The following is a 12206-nucleotide window of genomic DNA, read 5'->3' as shown; positions in this document are numbered from 1 at the left end:
TCATCCAGCAACAGGTCTGAACAAAATATATCTCCATCCAAGAAAGGTTTGGACGTTTATTTGAGTGCACATTCATCTTTTGCAATGATTAATGTAACTCAGAATACAACAACCAACGTTTACTTAAACTTCTTCTGTCTAGTTTCTCTAAAAGACCACCATTCTGAGACCATACACATGCTCATTAATCAGCTCGAGGTGCCAGAGGGTTCTTACGGATCCTGAGAGTTTAAAAAAAAAAAAAAGGCATTACAAACATGTCTTGGATCACACTTCCTGCGCATCACTCAACACCAACATATTTCAGAACATTAAAAATGCACAAACCTGCCTTCGAGCTCATTCAGGGATCAGAAAGTCCACAGGGATTTGGACTGAATATGCACACATTAGACACACATTTAAGCCTTCTTTCTTTGGGAAACATTCCTAAAACGTGGGGGGGGGGGTGCAGACTGGAAGGTTAGTAGTTCAAATCCCATGACTCGCCGAGACCCTTGGTTTAGATTTGCATAGTTAGCGTGTAGCAGGAAGTCACGGTGTATGACGCTTCCTTCATGCTGAGTTTTTCAAAATACATTTGCAAAAAAAAAAAAAAAGCCTTTCTGTACCTGTTAATTCCTTTCACACCACCTGCATCTGTTCAGACCTACTCTTCGGAATATTTCTGCGTTACGGTGTATGATTAGCCTGGTTGTAAGTGGATATGATAAAACGTTGGATGTTCTTTGTTTCAGGTTCATTAAATAAACACGTCATACTGAATGAACTGGGATGACATTTCAGAACAAGACATCAGGATAGGTGTAGTGTTTATTAACCCCAACCCTGGCTCCTAGCATGCTAGCATGTTCATACGTTTACTACATGTGATGAGCGCACGGAACAACAAGGCTTTTCTGAGCAGAAAAATTAAAATAAAAGTTCGACGTCTGGCTTAGCATGCTAACACATGAGTTCATTTTTGGTTCACTTGATTTCGAGCACATTACAGCGTAAACTTGTTACCCCTGAAGACTTTGTGTCAGAAAACTTAGTAACAAACTCGTCAAACTAGAGACTCCTTCCTTTTAAGCTAAATCAACATTGCCATGAAAGATGAAACTTCACGTTTTTCTTTGCTACATAACATTTTTTTAATTATTATTATTATCATTTTACATGGCGCGTCTGCTGTACAAGCCCCTGGGAGTGAGCTGTTACTAGTATTGTAATTGAATCACTAAACCTCAAGTCCGAGTCCAGTCTTGAGTCCCCAGTGTTCAAGTCTGAGTCATTAAAGGAACAGTCCACCGTACTTCCATAATGAAATATGCTCTTATCTGAATTGAGACGAGCTGCTCCGTACCTCTCCGAGCTTTGCGCGACCTCCCAGTCAGTCAGATGCAGTCAGACACGCTGTCACTCCTGTTAGCAATGTAGCTAGGCTCAGCATTGCCAATGATATTTTTTGGGGCTGTAGTTAGATGCGACCAAACTCTTCCACATTTTTCCTGTTTACATAGGTTTATATGAGCAGTGATATGAAACAAGTTCAGTTACACAAATTGAAACGTAGTGATTTTCTATGCTATGGAAAGTGCGCACTATAATGACAGGCATACTAACACCTTCTGCGCGCTTCGGCAGCGCATTGATATCTGAGCTCCGTATCAATGTGCTGCCGAAGCGCGCAGAAGGTGTTAGTACGCCTGTCATTATAGTGCGCACTTTCCATAGCATAGAAAATCGCCACGTTTCAATTTGTGTAACTGAACTTGTTTCATATCACTGGTCATATAAACCTATGTAAACAGGAAAAATGTGGAAGAGTTTGGTCGCATCTAACTACAGCCCCAAAAATACCATTGGCCATGCTGAGCCTAGCTACATTGCTAACAGGAGTGACAGCGCGTCTGACTGCGTCTGACTGACTGGGAGGTCGCGCAAAGCTCGGAGAGGTACGGAGCAGCTCGTCTCAATTCAGATAAGAGCATATTTCATTATGGAAGTACGGTGGACTGTTCCTTTAAAGGAAATTTCAAGTCAAGTCCACTACTGATCCGAGTTCAGTCCGATTCCATCAGTGCTCAAGTCCAAGTCAAGTCACGAGTCCTTAAAATTAGGGCATGAGTCGGACTCGAGTACTACAAGCCTGGCTGTTACTATAGAAACGATATGCATTATAACGCAAGGTGGTCTTTAATACAAAGTTGTTAGAAAAGTAATCAACAGTGACTGACCAATCAGAATCCAACACCGTGGAAAAGACAACGCATGAGATTTTATGGAAAGTCGCTCAAATATATTGTTTCTAAGAAAGAAGAACAGTTTGATCTTTTGTTTTCGTTTTATTTTTTTATTGTTTTTTACACACACACACACACACACGTACACACACACACACACGATGCACTACAAAGACAAAGAAACTTTTGCACAAAGATTTCATAACAAATTTGACTTTTTCACTCTCGGCTTGTGTTCTCTTTTAGAAGCAAAAAAATTAACGAGAAATTTTCAACCACCTCGACTGACATCCATCAACTGAACACCTGTAAATCTGTCAGACTCATCAATGCCTCATCTTCACCATTTCATCATCTTTCATAATCCGTCGTCATTCCAGGTCGACTTCCAGATCTCACCTGAGCAGCTCTTTTTGGACTCGAAACCTCTCCAGCTGCAAACTTAACCTCGTCCCAAATCACCAGTCAGTGGCAGCTTCTATCAACACGGAGAAGGAACGGCTGCGATAAGGCTCGCATTGTTGACGTGATAAAAGAGGACTCGAGAACAAGACTCACCTTTGAGATACACTTGGCAGAGAATCCGACTCATTCACTGCTCTTTCAGTCACGAGGGAACAGAGAGGCCGTTAAAAGCTTGCACTCTACCAAGACGTAAAAATCATACCTTTGTTTTCAGCCTGCACAGAGTCATGCACTGTTTCGATTCAAACTTATTCAGTTACTGTACGACTGAATGAAGCAGAACTCTGAGGTGTTGTCAAACGATTTGGGACGTCTCCAAAATTTTAGTTCAGATACCTACAAGTTTCAAAACCTTGGACACTCACTGTTACAAGTGCTAAACTTGTAGATAAAACAGCTACAAGTCTTTAAACACCTGCACACTGTTAAACATTGAGCACAAATATGTTCAAGTACGTACATGCAGCTACAAGTTTCTAAACACCTATCAGTCTCTATACTTGTAGCATACACAGCTACAAGCCACTAAACATATAGCTCAGACACCTACAGTACAAGTCTCTAAATCTTGCACACACACACACACGTCTCACACACTGTTAAACTTTGGGCACAAATACTGTACAGACAAGTTTCTACACTTGTAGCTCATACAATTACAAGTCTCTAAACTTGTAGCACACAAGGCTCCAAGTCTTTAAATGTGTAGCACACCCAGCTACAAACCACTAAACATATAGCTCAGACATCTACAAGTTTCTAAACCTTGGGCACTCACTGTTACACGTGCTAGACTTGTAGATGAAACAGCTACAAGTCTTTGAATTTGTAGCTCCAGCACCTACACAGTTAAACTTTGGGCAGAGGTATGTACAAACATATCCATACAACTACAAGTCTCTAAACTTGTAGCTCACATACCCACACATGTCTATCCTTGTAGCACACCCAGCTACAAACCGCTAAACATATAGCTCCATCACCTACAAGTTTCTAAATCTTGGGCACTCACTATTACAAGTTTAAACTTGTAGCTCACACACCTGCCAGTCTCCATCCTTGTAGCACACCCAGGTACTGTACAAGCCACTAAACATAGCTCAGACACCTACAAGTTTCTAAACCTTGGGCACTCACTGTTACAAGTCTCTACACTTGTACGCTGTAGCTCAAACACTTATAGGTTTTTATACTTTGAGCACACATACAATGGGGCAAAAAAGTATTTAGTCAGCCACCAATTGTGCAAGTTCTCCCACTTAAAAAGATGAGAGAGGCCTGCAATTTTCATCATAGGTATACCTCAACTATGAGAGACAGAATGGGGGGAAAGAATCCAGGAAATCGCATTGTAGGATTTTTAATGAATTAATTGGTAAATTCCTCAGTAAAATAAGTATTTGGTCACCTACAAACAAACAAGATTTCTGGCTCTCACAGACCTGTAACAACTTCTTTAAGAGGCTCCTCTGTCCTCCACTCGTTACCTGTATTAATGGCACCTGTTTGAACTCGTTATCAGTATAAAAGACACCTGTCCACAACCTCAAACAGTCACACTCCAAACTCCACTATGGCCAAGACCAAAGAGCTGTCAAAGGACACCAGAAACAAAATTGTAGACCTGCACCAGGCTGGGAAGACTGAATCTGCAATAGGTAAGCAGCTTGGTGTGAAGAAATCAACTGTGGGAGCAATTATTAGAAAATGGAAGACATACAAGACCACTGATAATCTCCCTCGGTCTGGGGCTCCATGCAAGATCTCACCCCGTGGGGTCAAAATGATCACAAGAACGGTGAGCAAAAATCCCAGAACCACACGGGGGGACCTAGTGAATGACCTGCAGAGAGCTGGGACCAAAGTAACAAAGGCTACCATCAGTAACACACTATGCCGCCAGGGACTCAAATCCTGCAGTGCCAGACGTGTCCCCCTGCTTAAGCCAGTACATGTCCAGGCCCGTCTGAAGTTTGCTAGAGAGCATTTGGATGATCCAGAAGAGGATTGGGAGAATGTCATATGATCAGATGAAACCAAAATAGAACTTTTTGGTAAAAACTCAACTTGTTATGTTTGGAGGAGAAAGAATGCTGAGTTTCATCCAAAGAACACCATACCTACTGTGAAGCATGGGGGTGGAAACATCATGCTTTGGGGCTGTTTTTCTGCAAAGGGACCAGGACGACTGATCCGTGTAAAGGAAAGAATGAATGGGGCCATGTATCGTGAGATTTTGAGTGAAAACCTCCTTCCATCTGCAAGGGCATTGAAGATGAAACGTGGCTGGGTCTTTCAGCATGACAATGATCCCAAACACACCGCCCGGGCAACAAAGGAGTGGCTTCATAAGAAGCATTTCAAGGTCCTGGAGTGGCCTAGCCAGTCTCCAGATCTCAACCCCATAGAAAATCTTTGGAGGGAGTTGAAAGTCCATGTTGCCCAGCGACAGCCCCAAAACATCACTGCTCCAGAGGAGATCTGCATGGAGGAATGGGCCAAAATACCAGCAACAGTGTGTGAAAACCTTGTGAAGACTTACAGAAAACGTTTGACCTCCGTCATTGCCAACAAAGGGTATATAACAAAGTATTGAGATGAACTTTTGTTATTGACCAAATACTTAATTTCCACCATAATTTGCAAATAAATTCTTTAAAAATCAGACAATGTGATTTCCTGGATTTTTTTTCTCATTTTGCCTCTCATATTTGAGGTATACCTATGATGAAAATTACAGGCCTCTCTCATCTTTTTAAGTGGGAGAACTTGCACAATTGGTGACTGACTAAATACTTTTTTGCCCCACTGTATGTACAACCTGTAGCTGAACCTGTAGCTCACACGTACAATCCATTAAACTTGTAGCTCAGACACCTACAAGTTTCTAAACCCTGGGCAGACTTCTACCACATACAAGTCTCGAAATATGATGCTACAAGTTATTAAAAAGTTTGTTCACACACAACTACAAGCTTCTAAACCTGTATCTTACACTTACACACTCTGTACTTGTCGGACAAGTATCTACAAGGTGGTCAGATTTATTCAGAGCGGTCACTGGATGGTGAAATTACAAGTTGTTTGCAAACTGAAATGGATAACTAATAAACTCAGCTAAATGAGTGACGAAATGAAAAAAAAAAGTGAGGCGAGTGTGCTTTTTCTTTCCTTTTTTAAATTTCTTTCTTCGCTTTGATCCTTGACCCAGTTCAGGTGCGCGCCCTCCTCGGTCAACATGCTCGCGGTTTAATCAGTGTCAGCGCTGCACGACGGTGGCCGATGGTTTGTTTGTCTCCACCGACTTCCTTTTTTTCCTTCCAAACTTGTCAGCACTCTGTGTTTGAGTTTTCTTGCTCCATATTCGCATTAAAATGGGACCTTTTGACATTTTTCACTATTCATCTCGGCCTATCAGCGGGGTTCAGAGCTAAGCAAATTACGCAGCCCCGGGGCAGCTAGCGCTCGATGAATGGAGCCTTTCTGTGATCAGAGAGGAAACTTTCCTCCAGGGACGCCGTTATTGGGAGGTTTCCCCCCTCTTTCGTCCCTTATATATACATACGGATCCACTTTAAAGCTGACGGTAATTTCCACTTCCTACCTACGATAATGCTGTTTGACGCGAACAAGCGCAGCCATTCAGAGAAAGTGTGTGAGAGCGCAGAACGAGTGTGTGGGAGCACTGAGGAAAGAGAAGGAGCGCTTGAAGTGAGTGTTTGAAGAGCAGGAATGCGTGTAAAGAGAAGAAGTGAGGTAGCATGCAAGACATGGTGCAGGTTCTTGGAGGAAAAAATCAAACAGATCAGAATGCAGAATGTACTTGAAGTGTCACGGTCGGGGCGACGAGTGCAGAAGTGTCGAGGAAGCGATCAGATTTATTCAAAGCCGTAAGCAGATGGTGAAATCCCACTCTACAAGTTGTTAGCAAACAGAAATGGATAACTAATAAACATGCTAAATGTGTGTTCTGACTTGACACAGTTCATGCCTACAAGTCTCTAAACTTCCAGCACACACATTTTAACTTGTAACCCACACAACAAAGCACTAAACTTGTAGCTCATACACTTACAAGTCTCCAAACTTGTAGCATACACTCCAAAAACCCTCTAAACTTCCAGCTCACACACACACACACACACGTGTCCAAACCTGTAGCTCACACATCTGCAAGCATACAAACTTATAGCTCACATGCATACATGTTTTTAAACTTTGAGTACACACAAGTTGCAAATATCTAACCTTATACTTGTAGGTATGTGTGCTGTAGCTCATACACACACACACACACAAGTATGCTCACAAGCTTCAGCACACAAATAACAGGCGTTAAACTTCTAGCACACACACCTACAAGTCTCCAAATGTGTAACTTGTTGCTCACACAACTACAAGTATCTAAAGTTTTAATGCATGCACCTACAAGTCTCTAAACTTGTAGCTTACACTTCTACAAGTCGCTAAATGTGTAAGGGTAGTATCTCACTGGGCTGCGACACCCCGTGACTAGTTGGAGACACAACAATTGCGATAAAATACGCAAATTTTCACTTGGAATCACACTGAATTGATATTCGTATATTTTACCGCAATTGTTGTGTCTCCAACTAGTCGCAGGCTGTCGCAGCCCGGCTTTCCCTCGGCAGGCAGGGAAGTAGAGGAAGCCTCACGGAAACTGACCTGATAAGGATTCGCGACGGCTTTGCGACACCAGCGACGCATTTGCGGCTATTTTGAGAGAAATTTTGTCGCACAAATTTTTTGAACATGTTCAAAATTTCAGCGATGAAGGAGCGACACTTTGCGACTCATGCGAGGAAATTGAGAAGCCCCGCGAATGTTTCAAGACACTTTTGAAACTCTCTCGCGAATGACGTTCGCAATTTGTCGCAAGCTGTCACAGCCCAGTGAGATACTGGCTTAACTACAACATGTGCATGTGTTGAAACCTGTTGCACACACCTACAAGTAATTAAACATTTAGTGCACAAATGTAAGTCTTTGAACTTTTAGCACACACAAGTCTCTAAAATTGTAGCTTACATATCTAGAATTATATGTGTCCACTGAAGGTTTAGATACTTCTAGATATGTAAGCTACAAGTTCAGACACGTGTAGCTGTGTGCACTACAAGTTCAGACGTGCAGATGTCTGAACTAGATGTTTAAAGTCTTATATGTGTCCACTGAAGGTTTAGATAAGACTTTAAACATCTAGTTCAGACATCTGCACGTCTGAACTTGCAGTGCACACAGCTACACGTGTCTGAACTTGTAGCTTACATATCTAGAAGTATCTAAACCTTCAGTGCATCCAGATAAAAGTGTTTAAACTTGTAGTGCACACATTTAAGTGTCTGAACTTGTAGCTCACACACCTACAGAGTCATTCGTGAAGCATCAGACTCACCATTGTGCTCTTTTCCATTGGAGTGGTGAAGCTTAGTGAGGAGCGTGGATTCTGCCTCCAACCCATGAAGAAGAGACAACAGAAGAGAGAGGAGAAGAAGAGGAATCATTTGGCTCAGCTTTACGCACTGGATACGCGCTGGAGTCCCGTTCAGCATGAGCACATGGGGAACCTGTTCCTTACACACACATCCCGCACGCGGAATAACGAGGCGAGGAGAAGTCGAAACCACATAGTCGTGATGGAGAAGAATCCTCACACGAGAGTCCTCGGATTCTGCAAAGTTCTCAACGTTTGAAATCAGAAAAAGTTCTCCAAAATCCAGGCCAGAACCAAAAAAGTGCAAAAAAAAAAGTTGGGCAATGAAGAACCATCAACAGCTCACACCATGGTCCACCAGAGCATCAGGAAAAGTTCTCCAAAGTTCCTCACAGTCCTTCCAGGAGTCCAGGAGCACTGTGTGATCAGGCATGCTGGACAAGAATCCAAATTTAAGTAAACACTTTGTGTAGCATGAAGAATTCCCAAAGCAGGAACGCTGTTTGAAGTTCTGCTCTGCAGTCTGAGGTTTGCAGGGAGAGTGTGTGGAGAGACTGAGTGTGTGTGTGTGTGACAGAGAGAGAGAGTGAGTGTGTGTGTGTGTGTGTGTGTGTGTGTCAGAGTGAGCAGAGGGGCCGAGTGAACAGGTGCTGCACATAAAGCCTGGAGTCAACCAGGATGGAAACTCCCAGAGAAGGCGGGACTCTTAAGTACACTTTAAAACACACACACAATCCTGCTGCAAATCAGATGGAATAAAAATGGGAAAACCCCTGTCAGTCCATCACTGTGCTCAAATCTTAGGCTTTCTGCACACATTCTTCTGTCCTACAAGCCTCTAAACTTGCAACACACTCACACACACACATCTCTAAACTTGCAACGCACACACTCACACAAACATATACACACACATCTCTAAACTTGTACCTCAAACACTTACAAGTCTTGAAAGTTGTAGCTCAAACATCTTCACGTGTCTAATCTTACTTTACCTTTTAATTTCTTTGATGTCTGTTAACGTATCCGATCTGCTCCTGTGTGTTTGAAGGACCGAGGAACATCGAGACATTTTCTGTTTCTTCTCCTTGAGCTGTAGAACGTAATACTCTTCATATAAAAATAATAAAAATTGAATTACTGAGGAATGTGAGAATTGAAAGCAGGCCAGCGTCAGCCTTCCATCTTTCCTCACTGCCCTGGATGAACTTTTTGCCCCTGGCGAGTTGCCACAAGCAGGAACGTCCATTTATCTTCTGTTCCATTCCCACACTGGAAGTTTATGATGCTTCCTGAGCAGACACGGCATGTCCGAAGCGTACCTCGAATATTCATCAACTATTCCAGACTCGGGCCATGTGTTCAAGGCCTTGTGTCTTAATCTTTCCACAATATTTTTGGTGTTTCATCATTGGGATTTGGGAATATACCGTCTTATGGGAAATGTCGGAGAAACGTCGGGATTTGTCTTATCAAAGCTCCGTCTCGCTCCTCCTGTGAGCCATTTCCTTTCTCCGGCTCAATACATCACCTCACAAAAACCTTTTCATGTGGTTAATCTCGTCTCCGCTCTGCCAGCAAGTTCTTTACGTGTGTGTGTGTGTGTGTGTGTGTGTGTGTGTGTTACCCCCACACACACTCCTGTGGCAGACTAAACAATCCGGGCAGGGGCACACACATTGAAGTGATTCTGCCAGACATATGATGCAATAGCAGAGCAATTCGCACTCAGACCACCGCCGGACGAGAGACTTGGAGAAAGAAAGGAAGAGGGAGAGGGAGAAGGTGAATGTGAGGAGGTCTGAATCAAGCTGATGTCGGCATAACTCTGATCTCCAACACTTCTCAAGAACATCTCAGGCTTTCTCGAGCTCAGCTCCACTTTTCACTCGGCTCTGTGTGGAGGGGCTCGGGTGGGAAAACTTTTATGGCTTTAATCTACCGTTTTAAAACTCCAGCAAAAGTTTCTTTACACATCATGTGTATATAAAAGAAAACAAAACAAAACAAAAGGATCTCTTCATTCTGTGACTTCTTCTGTCTTACAAATGTATTTTTGGGAATAAATTTTACATAAAATTCCCTAAATTTTTGAAATTATTTCATTCTGATATTTGTCTTTATGCAAATTCTACACATACAAGACTCCAAACTTGTAAAATACACACATAAGTCTCTAAACTTGTAGCTCACACATATAGTGGTGCTTGAAAGTTTGTGAACCCTTTAGAATTTTCTATATTTCTGCATAAATATGACCTAAAACATCATTAGATTTTCACACAAGTCCTAAAAGTAGATAAAGAGAACCCAGTTAAACAAATGAGACAAAAATATTATACTTGGTAATTTATTTATTGAGGAAAATGATCCGATATTACATATCTGTGAGTGGCAAAAGTATGTGACCCTTTGCTTTCAGTATCTGGTGTGACCCCCTTGTGCAGCAATAACTGCAACTAAACGTTTGCGGTAACTGTTGATCAGTCCTGCACACCGGCTTGGAGGAATTTTAGCCCGTTCCTCCGTACAGAACAGCTTCAACTCTGGGATGTTGGTGGGTTTCCTCACATGAACCGCTCGCTTCAGGTCCTTCCACAACATTTCCATTGGATTAAGGTCAGGACTTTGACTTGGCCATTCCAAAACATTAATTTTATTCTTCTTTAACCATTCTTTGGTAGAATGACTTGTGTGCTTAGGGTCGTTGTCTTGCTGCATGACCCACCTTCTCTTGAGATTCAGTTCATGGACAGATGTCCTGGCATTTTCCTTTAGAATTTGCTGGTATAATTCAGAATTCATTGTTCCATCAGTGATGGCAAGCCGTCCTGGCTCAGATGCAGCAAAACAGGCCCAAAACACGATACTACCACCACCATGTTTCACAGATGGGATAAGGTTCTTATGCTGGAATGCAGTGTTTTCCTTTCTCCAAACATAACGCTTCTCATTTAAACCAAAAAGTTCTATTTTGGTCTCATCCATCCACAAAACATTTTTCCAATAGCCTTCTGGCTTGTCCACGTGATCTTTAGCAAACTGCAGATGAGCAGCAATGTTCTTTTTGGAGAGCAGTGGCTTTCTCCTTGCAACCCTGCCATGCACACCATTGTTGTTCAGCGTTCTCCTGATGGTGGACTCATGAACATTAACATTAGCCAATGTGAGAGAGGCCTTCAGTTGCTTAGAAGTTACCCTGGGGTCCTTTGTGACCTCACCAACTATTACACGCCTTGCTCTGGGAGTGATCTTTGTTGGTTGCCCACTCCTGGGGAGGGTAACAATGGTCTTGAATTTCCTCCATTTGTACACAATCTGTCTGACTGTGGATTGGTGGAGTCCAAACTCTTTAGAGATGGTTTTGTAACCTTTTCCAGCCTGATGAGCATCAACAACGCTTTTTCTGAGGTCCTCAGAAATCTCCTTTGTTCGTGCCATGATACACTTCCACAAACATGTGTTGTGAAGATCAGACTTTGATAGATCCCTGTTCTTTAAATAAAACAGGGTGCCCACTCACACCTGATTGTCATCCCATTGACTGAAAACATCTGACTCTATTTTCACCTTCAAATTAACTGCTAATCCTAGAGGTTCACAAACTTTTGCCACTCACAGATATGTAATATTGGATCATTTTCCTCAATAAGTAAATCCATCCATCATCTGTAGTCGCTTATCCTGTTCTACAGGGTCACTGGATCCTATCCCAGCTGACTACAGGCAAAAGGCGGGGTTCACCCTGGACAAGTCGCCAGGTCGTCACAGGGCTGACACATAGACACAGACAACCATTCACACTCACATTCACACCTACGCTCAATTTAGAGTCACCAGTTAACCTAACCTGCATGTCTTTGGACTGTGGGGGAAACCAGAGCACCTGGAGGAAACCCATGCGGACACGGGGAGAACATGCAAACTCCGCACAGAAAGGCCCTCGCCGGCCGCTGGGCTTGAACACAGAACCTTGTCGCTGTGAGGCGACAGTGATAACCACTACACCACCCCCTCAATAAATACATGACCAAGTATAATATTTTTGTCTCATTTGT

General features: G+C 42.7%; 1 protein-coding gene across 1 annotated transcript in view; it reads right to left on the bottom strand.

The window, feature by feature from the left end:
* pdgfc (platelet derived growth factor c) overlaps positions 1-8808 on the bottom strand; it is a 100630-nt gene extending 91822 nt beyond the window's left edge. The window contains exon 1 of the mRNA XM_060927221.1: positions 8110-8808. Coding sequence (XP_060783204.1) covers positions 8110-8266 — 157 coding nt within the window. The 5' untranslated portion in view covers positions 8267-8808. The remainder of the gene's footprint in view (positions 1-8109) is intronic.
* Between the last annotated feature and the right edge of the window lie 3398 nt (positions 8809-12206).

Source organism: Neoarius graeffei, chromosome 8 (genome assembly GCF_027579695.1).
Source record: "Neoarius graeffei isolate fNeoGra1 chromosome 8, fNeoGra1.pri, whole genome shotgun sequence".
Taxonomy (NCBI): Eukaryota; Metazoa; Chordata; class Actinopteri; order Siluriformes; family Ariidae; genus Neoarius; species Neoarius graeffei.
This window is presented reverse-complemented; position numbering and strand designations above follow the sequence as displayed.